Below are 25,393 nucleotides of genomic sequence, written 5' to 3'. Positions count from 1 at the left end.
ATGTTTAATGCTAAATTAAAAGAATCAATCATTTTATCACCTTTTTAAATACACAATTATACATAACATTTTTTTATTATTATTATTACATCACTAGCCATGTCCTTTTTCAAGTTTTTAAAAGAGTAGTACAGTAATTAAATCATCAAGCTATAAAATAAAACAATATAAACTAGTCTTAAACAGTTAGCATAATAGTAAGTCTTTACACTGAGCTTTTCTCATCAATTTGTCCCTTCTACTGGTTGAAATGTAATCTTGCCCACAATCTCTTACTAACAATGTGTGACATGCAGAAGTAGTGCTGTTGCTTTCAAAGCATCGAGCACAAGTTACAAATAACACAAGCACAGGAGACAGGAAGTGTTGCTTCAGAAGCATCCAGCAACTAGAGGGGTTAACACAGTCACAGGAGACAGGGAGTGTTTTAGCAGAGCCCCAGGAGGATTGTGGAGAACTTGTTATTGTAGTCTGGCTGAAGCTGAAGAGAAAGGTGGTGGTGTGTTATCTGGACTGACAGAAGGCAACTGAACAGGATTCAGCTCCGGAGAGAAACTAAAACACAGGTCAGATAATACTCTGCACTGTTAGTTCAGGGAGTTTATTGGGCAGGAAGATAAGGACTGGAAGGAATTGTGTCACAGGGATCCTCTCCCTCATCAAACCCTCCCCCCTCCATCTCCATGCAGGATAAAGAATGCTGTGTACTACTGTGTCCCTGTGAAGGAAAAGCCTGTGGTTGTGTATGCATAGAAGTGGGCTGCTAAGAGATCTAATATATGCTGAATTATGCTACTGAAAAGACTAATACTGTGACATGTGAGGAAACTACAGTATTGTTACTGGAGCCGGTTGCTCAAGAAACTCAGACTGTACTTTAATGAAGATTGTTGCTGTAATATCCCTGAATTGCACTGGCAGTGCTTCAGATTAAATTCCACTGTTAAACTGTTGAAAAAGACTTGTCAGATGTGTCTGGTCAGCAATTGAATCTACTGTGTGCCTGAAAGAAGCTGCAGCCTATGGTCGGCCTGAGTAACGGTTCCCCCAGGATTCCAAAGAATTCATGAAAGCCGTCTTGCCCTATCTGAACCAAGCGGCGTGCGTGTAACATTGGTGGCTCATACGGGGAATCCTGAGTGGGAATTAGCGTGTAGAGGGAGAAGAGGAAAAGTGTCTGGAAAAACACAGCAGCACAGCACCATAATTCAACTCTGCTACACCAGTTAAAGGGAACCAGCCGTAAAGAAAACTCACTAGCAGCAATGGATGTGGAAATACAAATGCACAGAATTAGTGAGCTGCTTCTTCAGTTAACCTGTGAAGAATTGAGAACAGTAGCAGAATAAAGATGTCAGAAGAACAGAGTTCTATAGCACACAACCGCAGGCAACTGTTAGCTGCCATTAATGCAAAAATGGATGAGCTAGGGGAGAAAGAAGCTGAAGACGTCATTAGGACGTTCCTCCAGGAGCTAACACATTCTAACTAGGTTGAAGTTGGAGGATGGAGGGGTGGCACCAATTATCAAAAGTGGGAATCTCCGTCCGCAGACAGAACTACAGGAAATGAAAGAACAATTCAAAGCCCTAACAACAGCCCTTAAGGAATCGACCAAAACCTCTGAACGGGTGACAGACTCAGAGAGAACCTTTAACCTGCTCTGGTTAGGTAAATCAGGAAGACAGTCCTCTCTAACACCACAAATCACCATAAGGAAAGAATTCAAGATCCTGGGACAGATTGGAGTGTGTGAACAAAACGAGAAACTGTCTTATATGAACTTGTTGCACCAGATCGATGCAGGCTTACAGAAAGGCTACCAGCCAGGTGAGATCGTCAAGGGGTTGGTGAAAGCAATCAGCCCAGGACTGAACCTCTGCAGTATGCTAGAAATGAAGAGTCAATTGACCTTGCAACAGCTGAAGATGATTTTAAAAGCGCACTACAAAGAAGAGAGTACTTCGGAATTGTTAATAATGAATCACCCCAAAGTTTCTTGTTCAGAGCACTTGAACTGAAGGCTAGACTGTTTGCATCCAGAGGTGTAGAAGCGGAGGAGAAGTTTGATGCTGGACTAGTCCAGAAGAAGTTCTTGAGATCACTGGGAACGGGGTTTGTGATGAAATGCTGTCCAGTGGGTGCAGCTCTCTGGCGCCCCCTTACCTCTCAGGTGAGTCAAGGTACTGCACCTAGAGTAAGTAGTGCCAGGAAGCTGCTACCAGCGGGGGAAAACACGGTGGTGTGTTGTCCCTTACATGTCACCAATCCGTGACGCCACGATACAGGCACAACTCTCTGGCGCCCCCTTGCCTCTCAGGTCAGTCAAGGTACTTCACCTAGAGTGAGTGGTCGCCAGAGAGGCCGTCCTGTAGCCCTCTGGGTATTTGAGGGCGGTATATATATTTCCCTAGCTGCGCCAGTAATATATATCCACACCTCCGACCGTCACTGCCAGCCTTCCTCAAATCCCCCAGATGGTATGCTGCCACCAGTTCTCGTTTGATACAAGCCCGGTCCGTTAATAGACTTGTATCGGGTCAAGAACCAACCCAGTAGCGTTTCAGCCAAGCGTTTCCGGACTAATGGATTCGTATATGCAGAGTAAAGGATACAGCCTACGATTAATTTATGATTTAATCGATTATAAGAATACACTAGATTACAAGGCAATACAATTAACTATACAACGGTATTTGGCCAGAATAAGAGATATAACAATTAGAATTACAAAACACAGGAATAACAACGATAAATCAGTTACCGTTCTTGTGGTGCAAGGGAGGTTCTGCAATCCCACAGGTTCAAGCTTAGTTGCAGTCGTCCAGGCCTCAGTAGCACATGGCAAAGGTGCTCCTCCCACTCAGAGACCTGGACCCGACGTTAGGAGTTGTTCACATCATCTCCTGGGTCAAAAAAAAACTGAGGAGGTTTCTGGCTGTCAGCTATACTAAAGTCCTGTCACGCCCACTCTTGGTGATGTCAGTTTACTAAGCCCCCCCCCCCCCCTAACAATGCCAGTTTTGGCTCCATTTGAGAAAAGTACCCATAACTTTCCCTAGGGTGATCTCATCGTATCACCAGAGGTCTTGTCGTGATCCTACTCTTCTGGGGAAGCCATTGACTCTAAACATGCCTCCCCTGGGATCTTGTATATGGTTCTTCTAAATATCTAGCTTTCCGACGGAATTTATAAATAACATTAATTGGTTATTAAATCTGGAAAAAAGTATATATCTGAAAAGGAAGGCCATCTCTAAATTTGAAAAAATATGGGCTCCATGGACTGACTGCTCCGGCCTAGCATCCAGAGAACTGCATAGATTTCGACTTGGCCTGCTATGATTGATGTATAGATTACTTGACAGGTGCAAAATCCTACATTGGGCTGCTTTAGACATGTATATAACTGCTCCAAAGCAAGAGTTAGATACCCCTTAATACAATTGTGACTATTCATACTGTAAGATTGTTAATTTGCTGTGGACAGAACTGTGGAACATTTAACTCAAAATGTTTTGTTTGAAAGGGCAAGGTGTTGTGGGGGGAGGGATAGAATAGGGACTGGGTCCCTTCTTTGGTTTCGTTGTTTTATTTGTTTTACTGTTGTGTTACAAAAAAAGTTTTAACAATAAAAAATATTTGATTTAAAAAATATCTAGCTTTCCAGGGCCCTCATGGATTTATAATTCGCATGATTGTGTCCGCGGGCACCTTCCCCACGATACATTTTATTTGGGTTCCCTAACTTGTATTGTGTGGTTATGAATTGATAGTATGTCTGTAGCTTTTGGCGGCCATTTTCCACAAAGAAAGCACATGGTTTCTTGGGACAATGGAGAGGTTTGCAGGCTTGCACAAATGGTTTGCTTCTGGTTTCAAGTGACATCAAGGTGTTAATTACCCCCTAGGGTCTCGCGGACTCTGTCCAGCTTGGACACAACAGAGCTGGCCCATCTATTTACCATATCAAAGAAGTTCCTTGAGACTGATCTCCAGAGGTGGGGGCGAATTGCTCTGTTTACCAGGGGCAGGAGAAATGTGACATGGTAGGAGCTGTGTGAGGGATTTTTAGAAATGACAATAGGGAATATCTTCAGGTATGACGTATCATACCTAAGATGGCGGCTAACTTTCATGACAGGGTTAATCAGCAAAGACATCAAGTTGCAGCTAATACAGTACCTAGAAGATCCTGGCATTCTGGATGAAGTCCTAATTGAAAAAATGAATGAGGCAGCTAGTTTTGAGTCAGAGAGCGAACAGAAGTTAAAGAAAGAATCTGCTCCTAAAATTACCAAAATGAGTCAGCTGAAGTTGGAGACCCCGGTGGCCAGTCCAAAGATCATCATGGAGACCCTCCAGTGCCACCTCCGAGAGGGAACCTTAAATCACCAACAAAAAAGAGGACCGCCAGCACTGACTTGGAGGAAGTAATAGGAGAACTGCGAGCCAAGTTGATTGAGGTGAAAAACTTGATTCGTTCCAGGCCAGAACCTGTATCCCTCAGACCCAGGAGTGGGTTCCAAAACAGAAGATACCCAGCTTGTGAAACGTGCCATTCATCAAATCAGAGTACGGTGTGTGTCCAGTGTCTATGATGTGGTGAGGAAGGACATTATGCAAACGAATGCCAATGGTCACAGTCGTTTAAGTTAAAAGACAAGAGGTTGCCAGTGTGGGGCGACTGGTAACTGCGACACAGAGGAGGCCCCAGAAGCAGATCCAAATCTTACCAAACCCCAGAACGGCACATGAGGTACTGACCCAGCCGTTTTCCTATCTTCAAGTGTGTTCCTGTCTACAACAGCTGCAAGAGAGACAGGGGCATCAGTTACTTAATGCCCAGTACGGAGGTCAAACAATGTACTCCTGGGAGGAGGATTCCTCGGTCAGTAAAGATAGCCTCATCAGCCTGATCAGTGAAAGGTGCTTTATACAGTGCAAGCTAGATGGACTCCTGGTAAAACCACTGTGGGACACAGGAGCCCAAGCGAGCCTTTAAAATGAAGAATGGAGAAGGCGCTACCTGCCACATACCTGCCTTTGGTGGCTAAAATAACTCTTAGGACCAGTGGAACTCCACGGCAAAGCTGTCAACCAGACTGAAATCCCTTTCATAGGCTGGATGGAAGTGACTTTCCAACTGAGGACCACGAAGAATACCAAAACCATTGAGCTTTTGGTACCTTTTCTCGTGACCAATGATCAGAACGTGGCAGAGGATCCTCTCCTGGGTTATAATGTAATCAGTGAGATCATCACGAAACACAAGTCAGGTACAATGGTGGTGGATGCAATTGCCACATCACTTGCCATACCCAACGCCGTGGCGGAAAATGTGATTCATAGAGTAAAGAAAGCACAAAATACAATGGAACTAAAAGAAGTCAAGGTAGGCTGGCGCCCAACCATCATTCCTGCAAACCAAATGGTGGGGGTGAGGTGTGGAGTCCAGGCAGAACCGGGAATTAAAGTCCAGAAAAGACTGTTCGTGCCAAAAGACTCCTCAGAAAATCCAGAAGGCTTCGTTCAAGGTGCAACTGTGCTTACGACTCCTACTGGTGGGTTTGTTCGAGTGACAGTACCGGTGATGAATACTACAAAATACGAAATTAGACTGAATCCAAAGACTGTGTTAGGTCACATTGAAACCGTTAAAAACGGTATATCCAGCCAGTGTGAGACCAGCCCAGGGGTCTACCGTGAATTCAGTTGCCCCACCAAGGAACAGGAGTTGCTGAGGGGAAGAAATTGCATGACCCACCTCAGGGTCCTGGGATCCCCCAGTATCCCTGGAACACTTGTGTGCTGAAGATATAGCGATAGCAAAACAGATGCTGAGATAAGAGTGTCATGCATTCTCTAAAGATGACTCTGATATAGGCTGTATGCCGTCGTTGCAATTGAAAAACAATTTGAAAGACACGACCCCAGTAACCAGAAGTTACATGTCTGTGCCGAAACCATTACCTCATGAAGTGAAAGAGTATTTACAAGATCTAATCAACAGAAGTTGGGTCCAAAAGTCAAAGTCGTCTTAGTCCTCTCCTATTATTTGTGTTAGGAAGGATGGTACATTGAGACACTGCTGTGATTACCAGGAACTAAACCGAAAGTCAGTACCTGATCAGCACCAGATACCTAAGATTCAAGATATGCTGGATAGCCTATCCGTAAGTACCTGGTTCTCTGTCCTCGATCAGGGTAAAGCATACCATCAAGGGTTTGTTGAAGAGTCCAGTAAACCCTTGACAGAGTTCATCACACCATGGGGATTATATGAGTGGATCCGCATACCGTTTGGGCTCCGTTCAGCTCCAGAAGAATTTCAGAGGAGCATAGAGACCTATTTGGAAGGATTGAGGGACGATATCTGCCAGACGTACTTGGACGACAATGTGGTACACAGCAAAACTTTCTGGGAGCATGTTGAACACGTGAGGACCATATTACAGCGGTATCAACAACACGGAGTTAAGTTGACCCCAAAGAAGTGGGAACTGTTCAAAAGGCAAGTCCGATTTCTAGGGAAAATTGTGTCCGGAGAAGGATATACCATGGACCCAGCAGAAATCGCTTCAGTACTGGCCTTAAAAGACAAGCGGCCCTCAACTCAGGGAGTTGAGACAGATATTAGGATTCCTCTCTTAGGCTGTGTGCCCACGATGCGTTTTTAATGCGTTTCTGCAGCTGCAGAAACGCATTAAAAAAGCATGGTAGAAGGGCAGCAATATTCCCCAATGATAATCCGCATGTGCTGTGCACATGCTGCGGAAATTTCCGCTGCGGATTATCATTGCGGAAAAAAACGCAGCACTACCAATTATTTTGCGGAAATGCTGAGTTTTCGCCGCCATTGACTTGCATTAGAATGCGCCAATACCGCAAGACTGCATCTGTACTTGCGTAATTGGCACATTCTAATGTGCGGATGGTACCCGGGTGTAGAGGAGAGGAGAGTCTCATACACACCCAGGTACGATTAAAAAAATCTGTAAAAAAAAAGAAAAAATAAAAATAAAAAAAAATGTATATTTACCTTCCGGCGGCCCGCGCTGCGCTCCTACTTGCTTCCCGGCACTTCACAGTGGATTGAAGGACCTGCGCTGACGTCAGACTCATGTGACGGGTCACGTGACGCTGACGTCGGCAGGTCTTTCAATTCACCGGTGCCGGCAGCCGGGACCGAGCGAAACAAGCCAGCGCGGGCCATCGGAGGGTAAGTATACATTTATTTTTTTATTTTTAACCACTCTCTCGGTCACAGTATATAAATCCATGCCGTTTGCATGGATTTATATAGTGTGACCTAGTTGTCACAAGCACTTTCCAAGTGATGCTAATCGCTTGGAAAGCGCTTGTCAATCCGCATGCGAAAATGTCAGTGAATAACGCTCCATTTCCGCATGTCCCTGGCAGGAAAACGCATGTACAATCCGCATGCGTTATTTTCTGCCAGGGAGATGCAGAAACGCTCAGGAAAAAATCCTGAGCATTTCTGCATCGTGGGCACATAGCCTTACTATCGTACTTGCGTTCGTAACTTCTCCAGGATTGTCGCCCCGCTATACCGCCTCTTGGGAGGGGGCGACAGAGTCAACAAAACCCATGGAGAAAAAGAAGAATGCGGGTAGGACCGGGCTTAAAAGAAACAACAACATTTCATCCCAACAGCCCATGCTCTGGACAGCAGACCACCAGGAGGTATTGGAAGAACTTGTAGACTACCTGGTAAAACCACCCATCTTGGGATATCCTGATTTCAACTTACCATTTGTTCTACATTGTGACGCTTCTAAAGTTGGACTGGGAGTTGCCCTGTATCAGCATCAAGATGAAAAATTGAGAGTCATCGGTTATGGTTCTAGAACGTTGACAGACGCCGAGAAGAATTATCATCTACATTCTGGAAAATTGGAGTTCCTGGCATTGAAATGGGCTCTCCACTACAGCAAAGAGTTTGAGGTATACACTCACAACAACCCTTTGACCTATGTCCTCACTACAGCCAAACTGAATGCAACGGGTCAGAGATGGGTCGCTGAACTAGCTGACTTCAATTTCAGCATCAAGTACAGGCCAGGAAAATGCAATGCGGATGCTTACGGATTGTCAAAAATGCCACTAGAGCCTGAGGAGTTCATGCACGAATGCTTGGAGGAAGTCAGTCTGGAAGCAATTGAGAGCACTACCCAAGCAGTGCAAGCTTATCAAGAGGAAGACACACCTTTGTGGTGTCCATTGACGATGGAAACTACCATAAAAGCGAGAGAACAAGATCACCCCATGTCCATTCAACAACTACCAAAAGGAAAAATCCGTAGAGCACAACGGGAAGATCAGATAATTGGTAGAATACTATTTTATGTGGACAAAAATTGGTTTCCAAGTAAATGGGAGAGAGATAATGAGTCACCAGCAGTATCAGTTTTAGTTAAAGAATGGACGAAGCTCTACCTCAGTGAAGATGGTATCCTGTATCGTAAAGGAGGACAAAACTGGCAGTTGGTACTACCTAGAGTATTCCGTAGGTTGATCTTCAAAGAACTCCATGAAAACATGGGACACCTGGGAGTGGAATGGACAACCAACTTGACCCGTAAAAGTTTCTTCTGGCCGCACATGCAGAGAGATTTTGAGAGGTACGTGACCAGAGAGTGTGGGTGTCTGACCCGGGCACCTATGGGCAACATCCAAACTATGTATCCATTTGAGATGGTCTCAATAGACTTTCTACATATCGAGACACGCAATGGTGGTTACGAATACATATTGGTGGTGATGGACTATTTTACTCGATTTGCCCAAGCATATGCCACCACCAATAAAGCTGGTCGAACAGCGGCAAAGAAGACCTTTAATTATTTTGCTTTGAGGTTTGGGTTCCCTACGAGGTTACACCACAACCAAGGAAGAGAATTTGATAACCGGCTCTTTGCCAAGCTAGAAAAGTACTGTAGAATTCAGAGATCCCACACAACGCCCTATCACGCAGAGGGTAATGGACAAGTGGAACGTTTTAACCGGACATTGTCAATCTTGCGCACTTTAACAGCTGACGAGAAGAAAGACTGGAAGAGTTCTCTGTCAAAAGTGGTACATGCCTATAACTGTACAAAGAGCGATGCAACGGGTTACTAACCCTTCTTCCTATTGTATGAACGATCGCCAAGACAGCCAATCGACATCATGTTCGATACTCCGGTATCAGAGACTTACAGAACGCATCCGGAGTACGTTCGGAAATGGAAGGAACGGATGGCAGAGGCATACAACATAGCATCCAAAGTGGTGACGCAAGGACAGAGCAAGAGTAAGGAGTATTACGATCGCAAATGTTATGGAGCAGAATTGGCACCGGGAAGCCGAGTGCTAGTCAAAAACGTACGTGAGAAAGGTGGTCCAGGAAAACTTTGTTCTTACTGGTCGTAAAGAGGAAAGCTGATGACAGTCCAGTGTAAGAAATCCGATTGGAAAGAGGGGGCAAGAAAACCAGAATAGTCCATCGGAATTTATTACTACCCTGTGATTATCTCCCACCACAACAAGAATTCCCAGAAGCAGACCGACACAGACTGAAATCGACTAAGAGACCACCACAGATGGAAGCTCCGGAGGTGGATAGTGACCTTGAAAGGTCCGATGAGGAAGAGCACACCGTTGTATTTCTCAGACCGGCAAGGAGAGGGATGTACCATCCACAGGAGAGTGAACTAAGTCCCGAGGCTCCAGAGTTTGTACCAAGGAGTACAGATGAAGTCCGATTCAGATCTGATGATCGAACACCGGTCACTGGAGAGACCTATCGACACTCAGAAGCAGCAGAATTACTAGACCAAGAGGAAATGGACATTTTAAGAGAAGTACAGGAACTTACAGGGGCAGTTCCAAGATCATCTGATGAAGTACGAGAAATGAGTGCGGCAGAAGAAACTCCTGCAGCCGAGGAACCCGTGGTATCTGAGGAACAACCCACCAGGAGGATGTCGACTCGAGAAGCGAGGAGGCCTGTGATGCTGACGTATGAGACACTTGGTGAACCAAGCCAAGTGCCAAGTACTGTCAATGGGAAACAGGTATCTCTGCCTACGGACCAGGTAAGCCCAGTATGGACAATGTTACCTGGTGGAAAGGCTTGTTTTGGCCTAGTGAGAGAGAAAGCTGGTTGAAGACGTACAAAAAGCTCCAGCGGAAGAGATGCTGATTGTTTTAATTATGTTAATTGTTCATTTTTTACAGGAGTCCTACAAGAAAAAGGTCGTAAGAATAGGTTGTTATCAATGTTTATAAATGTTATACCAATTTGACAATGTCAATTTGTATATAAAGTTATTCAACTTTCACCACTGTCTCAGAATTGATCACATTGACCAATTAAGACGAATGTCGAGGACGACATTCAAAAATGAGGGAAGAGTGTGACATGCGGAAGTAGTGCTGTTGCTTCCAAAGCATCCAGCAACTATTACAAATAACACAAGCACAGGAGACATGAAGTGTTGTGCTTCAGAAGCATCCAGCAACTAGAGGGGTTAACACAGTCACAGGAGACAGGGAGTGTTTTAGCAGAGCCCCAGGGGGATTGTGGGGAACTTGTTATTGTAGTCTGGCTGAAGCCGAAGAGAAAGGTAGTGGTGTGTTATCTGGACTGACAGAAGGTAACTGAACAGGATTCAGATCAGGAGAGAAACTAAACACAGTTCAGGGAGTTTATCTGACCTAACAGTGCAGAGTATTATCGGGCAGGAAGATAAGGACTGGAAGGAATTGTGTAACAGGGATCATCTCCCTCATCAAACCCTCCCCCCTCCATCTCCATGCAGGATAAAGAATGCTGATTACTATTGTGTCCTTGTGAAGGAAAAGCCTGTGGTTGTGTATGAATAGAAGTGGGCTGCTAAGAGATCTAATATATGCTGAATTATGCTACTGAAGAGACTGTAATTCTGTGCCTTGTGAAGAAACTATTGTTACTGGAGCCGGCTGCTCAAGAAACTCAGACTGTCTGTACTGAAGATTGTAGCTGTAATAACCCTGAATTGCACTGGCCATGCTTCAGATTAAATTCCACTGTTAAACTGTTGAAAAAGACTTGTCAGATGTGTCTGGTCAGCAATTTAATCTATTGTGTGCCTGAGAGAAGCTGCAGCCTATGGTCGCTCTGATTAACTGCTCCCCCAGGATTCCAAAGAATTCATGAAACCCGTCTCACCCTTTCTGAACCTAGCAGCGTGCGTGTAACAAATGGCATTTCCTTGTGTCAGATACTGTCTGATTTGGGTTTCATATCTGATTTTCGTTTACTTTTATAATGTCTGGTTTTCTTGCATACACAAAGGATGGTGATGGACCAGAAGGTGCAAAAAAGTCACTTCTACAATAGCCAGCCATCAGTGATGATCATATTCACAGGTCACATAACCAGTTATGTCAGCCATTGCTGATTTTGTACCACCTTCAATCACTTCATGGACTTCACTGTCGTTGCTGAATAAAAAAAATCCTTGTTTTTATTTCTGTTTCACTCAATGGAATGAAAGTGTGGTATTGTCGAGTCCCTTTGATTAGTTCTGCATTCAGACACCGATGTTTTAACAAACTCCCCTCTTCTTCGTAGTCCTGGTTTGTACAGTACATGAACTGGATGTTAGGAATATTTTTCTCACTCCAATTGAAAAGCTTCAGTGTTAAGATTCGGTCTGAGTACGACCTGTGGAGGCTAGCTCGAAACTTTAAGTACCATTCAGCTTCCACTTCAAAATCTTTCTTGTGATGGCAGACATTTACAGCGTTTTTACTATTTTTATACTGTGCAGAAGAGCCATCCGAGGAGTAGACCTTGCTCAAACTTGATAGGATGTCAGTTTTTATCATTGAAATAGATTTTTTGGAACAGCTATTGAATCATGAAGTAAGCACTCAGATATCATAACTACACTTTTGTATTTTATTTGTGACTAAGCAGAGCAGCTTATTGATATTCAGCTAAGCAGACAACAGATCGGACGCTGCGCTTATCGTACAGGGCGCTGGGGAAGACATTGCACAAGGGAGGCACTGCAACGACAGAGCAGGGACCAGTCCCTGACATGAGCGTCACTGATGAAGCTTCGTTTCAGGGCAGCAAACAAAGCGGCAGAGTGTCAGGAAGGCCCAGACCCCCTCCCCCGATGATGCTTTGTTTCAGGGCAGAAAGATGAGTGACAGTTTCAGCCAGCAGATAATGATTTGTTTGTGCATCCCATCATGCACTGGGGATTCTCAAATGAATCATCATAGGAAGTGGGTAATATAAACAGAGCCCTAAGTTGCAGTATAGAGTGAATGGTAGAGAATTTTACCATGACTTGAATTACAAAAGTTATTAGTTTTTAAAGATTTATTAACTGAAATTTACTTTTGGGTTTCGGACTAACCCTTTAAGGACTATCATCTGGTCACAAAAACGTTCTTCTGGACTTTTAGAAACAGTGTCAAAAGTCCATTTGTACCATAGCCTCTTCGAGATGATTTAGTATTTTTTCTTGGAGGACATTTTTTGCAGATATTTAGGTAACAGATTGAACTATTTTCTGGACACATTATTTGAGACACATACTTTGTGATCACCAAGATTGGACTCACTAATCTGACTATCTTTCAGCTTACCTCCTTCAATCATAAGCTTAGTGTTCTGGTGTGCTGAACATACGTATACTGAGTGTGTACCATTACCACAAGCCAGGACACAATTCTTTAGGTCACAGGTCAGCAAATTTTGTCAGAAGTTGAATTTACAAATAAAAAAAATTCATAAGCAAAAAGAAAGGGATCCATGAAGCGTGAATTGAATAAAAAGTTGATTTTTATTCCATTTTGTTAAAAACAGAGGTAGGGATATCCATACATTAAAAGAGAATAATCGTCTTGCTTTTCATAGGTCATTTCATAGGTCTCTTTCAAATTGGCAAGAAGCAGCCTCTTCTGGACACGAGTTTTCTCACCGTTCACATTCACAGACACGGTCTTTCCTGCCAGGTATAATTCGGCTCACTTCATCACTATAGTAAAAACCTTTCACTGTATCCACTATAGATTTATCTAATGATTTGCCTGATTTAGGATAAGGACAAGTCATGAAACTTTTTTTTTTTTTGGAAAACATAGACCCTGCACCTTCAGACCACAGGCTGAGCAGATCTGAATTCAAGATTTTCAAATTGACACTGTTCATATAGTTATTATTTTTTTTATTTATTTATTTTTTTAAGTATGATCCCTTTTGTTATGCACACGCCCGGGCTAAGCGGCGTGTGCGTGTGATTGGTAGTGATTCCACTGGACCGTGCCGGAGAGTGAATGCCTGGAGGGGCGTGACTAAGTATTCACCCGATCCGACCAGGGTCGCACGACGGCATACGACGCCAGTGCACCAAGGAGGAACCGAGCAGAGGGACCAGGTGCTACTCCAGGACAGACCCCGGACACGGCTGTTGACCCACACAGGGGAATACAGGAACAGGCTGGTAGGCTGGCACACAGACTGGTGGGTATAGGCAGGCACGACTGGTATGCAGGCAGGCGGGTATGCAGGCAGGGGGGTAAAGGCAAGCACAGCTAGAGTGCAGACAGGGAGGCACTAGCAGGTAGGAACACAGGCGGGATAGGACCCAGTACACACCGGGACTCAGGAACAATACAGGCAGAGGGTTACAGGCAAGCACAGCTAGAGTGCAGACAAGGCTGAGCAGGGAGGACAGGGCTCTGTTCACACGGAACAGACAGGAAGGGAAAGACAGAGCCAGATACTCACACAGTACTTGCAGAGACAACAAGCAGGAGTTAGGTACGAGTTCAGACTCTGCAGAAAAAGGAAGGGAACGGACATAGAGGCAAAACAGGTAAAGGACAGGAGAGAGTTCAGACTGGAACTGAGTGTACGGAGGAGACCGACACTGCAGAGGGATACAGGAGCGGGTCTGGGAATACGGCCCCCAGAGAGGCGGGACGAACAGGCAAGGAGCGTGTTCAGACAGGACAGACCAGACGCAGGAGCGGGTCTAGGAAATCGGCCACTAGAAGGCGGAACGAACAGGCAAGGAGCGTGTTCAGACAGGACAGACCAGAGAACACAAAAAGGACACAGTTCAGACACGGGAGCTGATACCGCAAAGCAGGAGACATACAGGACTCAGTTCAGACACGGGAGCTGAAACCGCAAAGCAGGAGACATACAGGACTCAGTTCAGACACGGGAGCTGATACCGCAAAGCAGGAGACATACAGGACACAGTTCAGACACGGGAGCTGATACCGCAAAGCAGGAGACATACAGGACACAGTTCAGACACGGGAGCTGATACCGCAAAGCAGGAGACATACAGGACTCAGTTCAGACACGGGAACTGATACAAAAAGCAGGAGACAAGAGACGGGACCTGGCACCTTCAGAGTGCAAGCACACACTGAAGGAAACACTATGCTCAGGCGGGGATAGAAGGGAGCTGCTGAGCTATATACCAAGTGACAGACAGCAATAGGCTGAGGACGCACAAGGGGTGTGACCCACAGCAGGTACAAAAGGCAGGAAGTGATCGGGCGCCGCCCTTAAGCAGCAGAAACAGACACAAACAGACAGCATAGAGGGAAGCCAGAGAGACATTCTGGACAGGAGATCAAGTGCGCCCTCTTGCACAGTGGGAGATGGACCACCATGCAAGGACGCCGCCAGGTATGTTACAGTACCTCCCCCCTTACGCCCCCTCTTCTTCAGGCCTGCCAGAATCTTCCGCAGGGAATTCGAGGGCCAGTCGTTCACTGGGTTGGAGGGGGACAGAGACTTAAGGGTAATCTCTGCTTCGAGGTACATCTTGTCAAGCTCACAGGAAGAAATAGACGGGTTATCACGTACATAATGAGGAAAAGTCACTGTGTCTTTGTTATCTGGTGGTATCCCGGAGGATTCAGGAAACAACTGGAGGTCCTCCGCCGGGTCAGAAGAGTGCAGAGGCTCAGAGAAAACAACTGCTTCAGAGTACACTAGGTCGGACTCACTGGAGGAAGCAGGCGAGGTATCGGGTACCGAGTATAGGAAAGTCTCTGTCCATTCACCACCAGGTGGCACCCCGAAGGGTTCTGGAGACAGCTGGCGGTCCTCCGCCTGGTCAGAGGGGTGTAGAGACTCACGGGTAACCTCTGCTTCAGAGTACACTAGGTCGGACTCACTGGAGGAAGCAGGCGAGGTATCGGGTACCGAGTATAGGAAAGTCTCTGTCCATTCACCACCAGGTGGCACCCCGAAGGGTTCTGGAGACAGCTGGCGGTCCTCCGCCTGGTCAGAGGGGTGTAGAGACTCACGGGTAACCTCTGCTTCAGAGTACACTAGGTCGGACTCACTGGACGAAGCAAGCGAGGTATCAGATCCAGGATATAGGAAAGTCTCTGTCCATTCACCACCAGGTGGCACCCCGAAGGATTCTGAACACAACTGGAGGTCCTCCGCCTGGTCGGAGGGGTGTAGAGACTCAGGAGTAACCTCTGCTTCGGAGTACACCAAGTTGGACTCACTGGACGAAGCGAGCGAGGTATCAGGTACAGAGTATAGGAGAGTCTCTGTCCTTTCGCTACCAGGTAGCACCCCGAAGGGTTCAGGAGACAACTGGAGATCCTCCGCCTGGTCGGAGGGGTGTAGAGACTCGGAGGTAACTACCACTTTGGGGTACCCATTGTCAGGCTCACAGGACGAAGCGGACAAAGTATTGAGTCCCGGGTGTAGAGAAGTCTCTCTCCATTTGTCATCGAGTGGTATCCCGGAGGGTTCAGGAGGCAACAGGGGATCCTCCGCCAGGTAGTAGAGGTGCACAGACTCTGAGGTAACCACAGCTTTGGAGCATCCTTGGACATGCACACCGGTTAAAGAGAAAGAAGCATCTGATGCCGGGTGCAGGAAGTTCTCCTGTGTGGAGTCTGGATGGGCAGAAGTCTCTTCGGCCAGAACTGGTGCACTACCCACGCACATTACCCATTGGGGTTTCTCCGGGATACAGGGAGATGAAGCTTCAGTAGGGACTTCAAGGTTGGGGTCAGGAGGTCTCAGGGAGGACAGACCCTGGCGTGACGGCTTGCCTCTAAGTCTAGCACGTCTGGACTGCCTCTTGAGGTTGAGAGAAGTATTCCGGAAAGCGTAGTCACCCTGTGAGGATTCTGGGTGGGCAGTAGTCTCATTGGGCTGGAGGACTATTGCGCTACCCACACACATTACCCGTCGGGGCTGCTCCGGGATATTGGGAAGTGAAGCTTCAGCAGGGGCTTCAGAGTTAGGGTCCTCGAAGACCATACGAAAGGCCACCAGGAAGGCCTGCAGGTCAAGGATGACAGGATCCCATGCTTCCCATAGGGGGGTGACCCATTTCAAGGCATCACCCGCTAGGTAGTCAATCATAAAGGCCACTTTAGCCCAATCGGAAGGAAAATAGAGAGGGTAGGCCTTAAAGTGTAGCATGCATTGCTCCACAAATGCACGACACTGTCTTGGATCCCCATAGTAACGTGGCGGATCCGCAGGAACGAGGGCTGATAGATCCATCTGGACGGGTGCGTAATTCGCCTGGAACTCAGCTAAAGGGGGAAAAAAATTTATTTATTTTATTTTAATGCATGTATTCGCTGGAAAAACTTCTCAAAGAGCGAAGGCCGTGGGGCTCAACGGGAACCATGGCCTGAGCATGCTGTTATGCACACGCCCGGGCTAAGCGGCGTGTGCGTGTGATTGGTAGTGATTCCACTGGACCGTGCCGGAGAGTGAATGCCTGGAGGGGCGTGACTAAGTATTCACCCGATCCGACCAGGGTCGCACGACGGCATACGACGCCAGTGCACCAAGGAGGAACCGAGCAGAGGGACCAGGTGCTACTCCAGGACAGACCCTGGACACGGCTGTTGACCCACACAGGGGAATACAGGAACAGGCTGGTAGGCTGGCACACAGACTGGTGGGTATAGGCAGGCACGACTGGTATGCAGGCAGGCGGGTATGCAGGCAGGGGGGTAAAGGCAAGCACAGCTAGAGTGCAGACAGGGAGGCACTAGCAGGTAGGAACACAGGCGGGATAGGACCCAGTACACACCGGGACTCAGGAACAATACAGGCAGAGGGTTACAGGCAAGCACAGCTAGAGTGCAGACAAGGCTGAGCAGGGAGGACAGGGCTCTGTTCACACGGAACAGACAGGAAGGGAAAGACAGAGCCAGATACTCACACAGTACTTGCAGAGACAACAAGCAGGAGTTAGGTACGAGTTCAGACTCTGCAGAAAAAGGAAGGGAACGGACATAGAGGCAAAACAGGTAAAGGACAGGAGAGAGTTCAGACTGGAACTGAGTGTACGGAGGAGACCGACACTGCAGAGGGATACAGGAGCGGGTCTGGGAATACGGCCCCCAGAGAGGCGGGACGAACAGGCAAGGAGCGTGTTCAGACAGGACAGACCAGACGCAGGTCTAGGAAATCGGCCACTAGAAGGCGGAACGAACAGGCAAGGAGCGTGTTCAGACAGGACAGACCAGAGAACACAAAAAGGACACAGTTCAGACACGGGAGCTGATACCGCAAAGCAGGAGACATACAGGACTCAGTTCAGACACGGGAGCTGAAACCGCAAAGCAGGAGACATACAGGACTCAGTTCAGACACGGGAGCTGATACCGCAAAGCAGGAGACATACAGGACACAGTTCAGACACGGGAGCTGATACCGCAAAGCAGGAGACATACAGGACACATTTCAGACACGGGAGCTGATACCGCAAAGCAGGAGACATACAGGACTCAGTTCAGACACGGGAACTGATACAAAAAGCAGGAGACAAGAGACGGGACCTGGCACCTTCAGAGTGCAACCACACACTGAAGGAAACACTATGCTCAGGCGGGGATAGAAGGGAGCTGCTGAGCTATATACCAAGTGACAGACAGCAATAGGCTGAGGACGCACAAGGGGTGTGACCCACAGCAGGTACAAAAGGCAGGAAGTGATCGGGCGCCGCCCTTAAGCAGCAGAAACAGACACAAACAGACAGCATAGAGGGAAGCCAGAGAGACATTCTGGACAGGAGATCAAGTGCGCCCTCTTGCACAGTGGGAGATGGACCACCATGCAAGGACGCCGCCAGGTATGTTACACCTTTGAGATCCCAACGTGAATTTTGGTACAGATGTGGCTAGGAGGCACATGTGAATTTTTAGAAAATCTTATATTATATCGTTTTTTGGAAAGGCTTTTCAAAATTTTGTGTTTGAGTCTGCATGGGTAAAATATTAACAAAGATATGAGTTATGAGGAGAAACGTAAAGGCATGCAACACAGAAATTCACTTTTTTTTTTCAAAACTTAGAAAATTAATAAATATATTTTTTTTATTATTATTATTTTCCCTTCACATTCTCTAACACACTATTACTAGAGAACAACATCTCAGAAGAATTAAAAATATAGAGGAAAAATTCATTGGTTCACTTGACATGGAATGACCCCACCCTTCTCTGGGTCTGTGAAGCCTGAGCTGTCAATCAAATAAGGAGGGGGGGGAGGGGAGATAGAAGGAAAACAAGCAGGTGGGAAGGTGCATGTAAAATGAATGGCCCTGCCGTGATGATCCCTCTAAGGCTGGTTTCACACACCCATGTTTTGCAGTCCATACTCGTACCATCATGCATTTACAGGACACGGGTCTCATGACCCCAACTCAGCTGCCTCATATATGCCCATGGGGCTTTTGAGTTATTGTCAGGAGATCTGCAGCCACAGACTGTGCTTTGTGTTCTACAAAACACAGATGTGTAAAACCAGTCTCCTGCTCCTGGGCCTTAACCCTTTTCTGACCACGTCAGTAATAATACGTAGCTGCGCCCTGGGACTTATGGACCAGCTACGTACTATTATGCGTGCGGCGATCGCGCCCGCACATAAGCGGTGCGGGGCGAACGCCGCCAGGTGATTGTTACAGCTGACACCTGGTGCTATGTGAACGCACTGCTCCCTGCACATTAATCCCCGCAATGCTGCGATAGAGTTATTGGGAGTTACATGCATACTATGACCATGAATTGATTACTCTGTTATCTTGCAGTCTACTTATTTATAACTGTTGATTTTTGATCTCTTTGAGAATATTTGTGCAGTAGTGGTTGTCATTATATAAACATTAATGTGACCTATAGTTATATACGGTCACTGTGTGTGTTACCTGAGATATTTTCAATATATAATAAAGAATTGGTTGGTATTACATGATTATTAAGGTGACCCACAGGTACTCTTTGGTCATTGTATGCGTCACCTGAGATATATCTAGAGAGAACTGGCTGTCCTAATCTCACTGATGGCTGGTCCAGAAAAAATTGTGACCTTTATTTAAAGATGGGGACCCTTTAACTATTCAATTTCTCTATTTTGAGATTTATTGTCAAAGGTATATGGTTTTCTCCATCCCCATCTCGATCACAATTGTAATCTTGTAACTGCGGGATTATTGACACCCCCGGTTGGGGCTCTCCTCAATAAGTCATTTTGATTATCTATATGGAGAATCTTTGAATGCTCTTTACCCATTTTATCATAACTGATGCATGGTTTTTTTCTATTTTTTCAGCATATTCATTTATGATATGACTGTCTGGTCTCCCAATTTGGGGATACCTTTCTTCTTTTGTTTTTCTTGTTTGTATGTCTGTTTAGGGATTTATTAGGGATTAGCAAGGAACAGCCTCTGTGGAGCGGGGATTCCTCGCCGACACATTAGGGTCTACTCCGCTGTCAGGTAGGGCATTCCTCCCTTAGGGCCTACAGGGCGAGTTTGAATGCCAATTGTTTTGCTCTCCCTTCCCCATATCACTAATTGATGTCCTGTATTTATTGAGATAATCTTTTAAAATATCTATTAAAAGCTATTTTTTAGGGTGTTATTTATTCATGTTCTCTGAGGTTTTTGTTATTGTGATACACCTATATTCTATTATCTGAGCCTGTTGCTATTGGTTGTTGTGGATTGATAACAACCCTGTGATCAGAATATAGCCAGGAGCGGCACCACATGTAAGTCACCATTTTGCGATGTATAACTTACTATTTTGCAGGTTTTTTTTCCTCCTAAAATAAAATAGAGATCTGAACTTTGGCAAATGTGAGGTGAAGGAGGGTGAAGTATCAGATCTATTGTACCAGCCCTTCAAGGCGATCCTGGGAGACAGCGGTCACCAGGGAAGCGTCACATTTATGGCCCAGGGCTCCGACCCCGCCGGAAAAAAACATGGCAGCCAATTTAGTGGTGTTTGTGGTAGTTTTCTGGTGTGCGCAGAAAATTGGGCAGAGAACACCTGGTGCATGGAGCCAGTAAAAACACTAAGATATGGCAGGACTCCGGAGAACACATTGCTGGTACTAAGACCAAGCAATTCCTGACAGGATGCCATAGCGAAGTGTGTACACTGCGCACGGTATACAGGGGAAAGCACTGAGGTGACCGGCGCTCTACACTGCGCACAGCGAAGACACGACGGCGGAAGTAACTACAGAAGCGTTACCTTCCCCTGTGGCATCGCGACCACACGGACAGCGCTGCAATATGGCCCTTCCGCCCTCCCGGGTCACACAACAAGTCGTCGCTCTTGATCTCTGGCGCGCATATCCAATATCCACTGTTGATTGGTCACACGCTGTTGGGAACGCGCCAATAGGAATGTGGGAATATAATCTGCTTTGCGGCTGCGCGAAGCTTGACGTCATGAAGTGATGGAGCGCGTGACGCTGCAGTTTAGCAGTCGTTGTAGCAGGGCTCAGTTAATGTTTGCACACGTGGGGGCAGCACTGAGCACACAGGCAGCTCTGCTACTTCAGTCAGTGGTGTACAAGCCTCTGCCGTGTACACTGCACCTGCCATGTGCCGGGGTTTATAATGAGCTAGTGACTATATAATGACACTATACACATCAGCGTTAGTCAGAGATTCCCTATTTCAAGCTTGTCTCATGGGAAACCAGCAGTAGATTTTTGAGGTATAAGCTTCTCGTGCATAGCCACAATCAAAAACAAACATGTGAGTGCACTAATATGTGGGGGACAATGTACCCACTGTTGGGAGAAGCAGGATTGCATTATGCCTGATATGCAGCATGATGGCTCAGTGGTTAGCACTGCAGCCTTGCAGCGCTGGGGTCCTGGGTTCAAATCCCACCAAGGACAACATCTGCAAGGAGTTTGTATGTTCTCCCCATGTGTGTGTGGGTTCTCTGGTTTCCTCCCACTCTTACACCAAAGACATACTGATAGGGAATCTAGATTGTGAGCCCCAATGGGGACAGTGCTGATAATGTGTGTAAAGTGCTGTGGAATTAATGGCACTATATGAGTAAAATAAATATGCATAAATAAATTGGTATACTATAATAATAAAAAGGTTAGCCTCCATGTACTGTCAGAGGTCATTAATGAATTTCTATGTATGTGGCCACATGGAATTTATACATTAAGCAGGTGCAAACTTCTGTTTGTGGTTTATGCAGGCAAACCTTTTTATTATAGTATACCAATTTATTTATGCATATGAAACAATATTGGGCATAGTGCAATCCTGCTTCTCCCAACAGTGGGTACATGATCCCGCAGTATTTATTGCACCCACATATTGCACTCACATGTTTGTTTTTGATTGTGGATATGCAAGGGAAGCTCATTTACTAGCCTATGTAATGAACTGAATGTTAAAGCAACCGTCAATGTAAACTCTGCCACTAGTGTAATACAACGTGGAAAATATTCACAAGCAATAAATCCCCGCTATTGCATGTTTTTCCCATAGTGCTATTTGGTTTATGGTTTTCATCTGTAATTATATATTTTATAGCAAAGTGTGGAGGTTGCTATCCAACCTCACTGCTGGGGATAAAGTTGAATACTAAGCGCCAGTGCATACCTTTTTATTAGTTTAGAAAATCATTTAGCTCCAGCTAATTGATTAAACAGGTCCGGTAAAGGATAGGGATTACACACCTTGATTTTATTAATCTCTCTAAAGTCCAAGCATGGACACAACCCTCAATCTTTTTCCTTAATGTAGAAAAACCCCAAGGCAACTGAAGAGCTGGAAGGTCATATATGACACTTGACCAGACATTTTTGTATATACTCTTTCAAAGCCTCTCTCTCAGGAAGAGAGAGGTTAAACAAGCGAGACTTAGGCATCTTAGCACCTGGTATGAATTCAATAGTGCAATTATATGTCCAATGCGGTGGGAGAACTTCACACTCAGTCTCAGAGAACACATCATTAAAGTCCTGAATGAACTCTGGAAGATGGGACCTCACAGAAGTCAAGGACTTCGATAAACAACCAGAAAAACAAGTCGCCCCAATTCTTAACCTCCTGAGTCTCCCAATTGATAGTAGGATTGTGCTGAACCAAGCAGGCCCGGCGCCAGCACCCGGCGCACCCGGGCAAGTGCCGGGGCCCTGAGCAGGCGGGGGGGGGGACCACCAAAATTTTATTTTAGCTCCAAATTTTAAATTTTTACACTGGGAAATGGGTAAAAATGGCACCAAAATTTGTCCCACAATTTCTGCTAAATGTAGAAGTACTCCATATGTGGCTATACAGTACTGCTTAGCCACACGGCGAAACTCGGGAGGGACAGAGCACTATTTGCCTCCTGGAGCGTAGATTTTTCTAGAATAGTATGCAGACTCCATGTACAGAGCCCCTAAGTGTTAGAAGAGCAGAATCCCCTCTCAAGTGACCCCATTTTGGAAATTATACCCTTTTGGGAATTTATCTACAGGTGTAGTGACAATTTTGACTCCATGGGTGTTTTCGAGAAACAAGCCGCAATGCATATTGCGCAGTAAAAATTGCAAACTGCCGTTGTAGTGACCTGCTCATACTTCTGGAGACATGCACCCGTAAAATGAGAAGGTGTGTCCAAACTTTTGGTCTGTACTGTACATATATATTTCTCTGCGGTATCTGTGCATCGTGGTATGCGTTAAAGAGGCCCACTGAGACTCTTTCGCCCAGGGCCCACAAAAACCTGGAGCCAGCCCTGTAACCAAGGCAAACCTAACACTAATTTTGCAGATAAAGAAGGAAACATCATAAATGTAATGGATTCAGTGTTTACTACCCCACTTTCATAAAATGAAATGGAATGGAATGTGGCTTTGAGAAAGAGGAGAATTATCAATCGCTGACTCGAATGGGAATACCAAGAGGAGAAACATTTACACAGTTTACAGCAAATTCATAATCGATAAGGTTCAAAACAGAACCTGAATCCACAAATGCAGGTGTAAAAATAAAACCAGTTTTAGTCTTCATGGAAAGAAAAAAAATGATGTTTGTACCAGAGATAATTTCAGATTCTTGGAACCTGCAACTTCGCATTTAGTTTTTTTCACTTTATAAAATTCATTAATGTACTTAAATCATTGAACCATAACATGACCAGAACGACCACAATATAAACAAAAATTAGTAAGTGTTTCATGCTCCGTACCCTCTCTAGGATCCCTGCAAGCACCAATTTGCATAGATTCACCAGTCTCACGTGATGAAGCAGACTCCACTAAAACACCTTTTAATGTGTCTCTATCCCTCAGACGTCTGTCTAAACAAATAGCAAGGGTCATAGTCTCCTCTAAAGACTGCAGTCATCCTGTCCTTAATCTGATCCAACAGTCCCTGGCAGAACTGACTCCGGAGAGCAGGGTCATGCCACAGCCCAACATCTGAACTCAGAGCAGTAATCCTTAGCTCTATGACCTTCCTGAGCTTACAGACCTTGTAAGGGTCGTTATAAATAAGGCCGATAGCCGAGAGAAATGCCTCTACAGAGGCCAATTCTGTAAAATCCTCAGACAAAGAAAAAGCCCAGGCTTATGGATCTCAACGTGGTATTCAGGTTGACCTCGGTGACTAGAAGCGGCCTAATGTGTATGCTGCTGTTCGTCCCTGATCTCTGCAACCTCCAGGGATAAGGTCAGTAGTTCTGTGACCAAGGCGCAAACCGGATCCATAGAGAAGCCCAAAACACACTAAATGGGCTGACTATAAAAGTTAAAACTGAGCCCTAACACTCGCACAGAGATGAACAAACCAAGGGATTTGTTCAACCTGAACACCACAGGTTCCTGTACAGGCTAGGCAAATCCCTAACTTGACCCTGATTTGTCCCTACCTGACAACAGAGGTTGACACCCTAAAATTATGCAACAGCGTCCTCACTCAACGTCGGCGGACCCTGAGTGTCCTTAACTGCACCCTCAATTATATACAGAGTGTAACCTAAATAACAGAAGGGTGGTGCACACAGGCAGAGGGTGAGGCACAGGGCTAAGGATGTGCTCACACAGTCATACATGAAAGATTGAAGAAAAAGAAACAAACCCAAAAAGACCTCTGGTATATGTGGAAACCCCCCAAACCCTAAATATAACAAAATGGGAAGAGTGCTGGTAACCGGAACACACAAACAAACCGCAGGAGAAGCAATAGAGAAAACTTCAGTAAGATAATCCTTAACTGAGGAGCTGTGACTCTAAACATCCATCTAACTTGGAATATAACCAGCAAAGACTGCACGTGCCAGGAGAGTATAAATAGCCCCTTCCGAGATGTGATAGGACAAACCAAGCAAGGAAGTGAAAACACCTGGACAAAAGCAACACAGCAAAGCAAAAGAAAGACAAGCGCATTGTAACATACCTGGCGGCGTCCTTGCATGGTGGTCCATCTCCCACTGTGCAAGAGCGCGCACTTGATCTCCAGTCCAGAATGTCTCTCTGGCTTCCCTCCATGCTGTCTGTTTGTGTCTGTTTCTGCTGCTTAAGGGCGGCGCCCGATCACTTCCTGCTTTTTGTACCTGCTGTGGGTCACACCCCTTGTGCGTCCTCAGCCTATTGCTGTCTGTCACCTGGTATATAGCTCAGCTGCTCCCATCTATCCCTGCCTGAGCACAGTGTTTCATTCAGTGTGTGCCTTCACTCTGAAGATGCCAGGTCCCGTTCTTTGTCTCCTGTCTTGCGGTATCAGTTCACGTGTCTGAACTGAGTCCTGTCTATGTCTCCTGCCTTGCGGTATCAGTTCCCGTGTCTGAGCTGAGTCCTGTCTTTGTCTCCTGCCTTGCGGTATCAGTTCCCGTGTCTGAACTGAGTCCTGTCTGTGTACTCTTGCCTGCTGCCTTTCCTGGAGGCTGTATTTCCAGGCCTGTCTGAACACGCTCCTAGCCTGTTCCTCCCGCCTTCTAGGGGCCGATTACCTAGATCCGTTCCTGTATCTTGTCTGTCCTGTCTCAACACGCTCCTAGCCTGTTCCTCCCGCCTTCTAGGGGCCGATTACCTAGATCCGTTCCTGTATCTTGTCTG

General features: G+C 46.0%; 1 protein-coding gene across 2 annotated transcripts in view; it reads right to left on the bottom strand.

The window, feature by feature from the left end:
- Nucleotides 1-20,733, bottom strand: part of SPIDR (scaffold protein involved in DNA repair) — a 613,128-nt gene extending 592,395 nt beyond the window's left edge. For both annotated transcript variants that reach the window (XM_073679274.1, XM_073679275.1), the window contains exon 1: nt 20,563-20,733. In XM_073679274.1, the coding sequence (XP_073535375.1) occupies nt 20,563-20,577 (15 nt within the window). In that variant the 5' untranslated portion in view covers nt 20,578-20,733. The remainder of the gene's footprint in view (nt 1-20,562) is intronic.
- Nucleotides 20,734-25,393: the final 4,660 nt, after the last annotated feature.

Source organism: Phyllobates terribilis, unplaced genomic scaffold, assembly GCF_046119375.1.
Source record: "Phyllobates terribilis strain yellow unplaced genomic scaffold, ASM4611937v1 Scaffold_4__5_contigs__length_816908805, whole genome shotgun sequence".
NCBI classification, from domain to species: Eukaryota; Metazoa; Chordata; class Amphibia; order Anura; family Dendrobatidae; genus Phyllobates; species Phyllobates terribilis.
The sequence above is the reverse complement of the archived record's forward strand: the minus strand, read 5'-3'. Positions and strand labels throughout refer to the sequence as shown.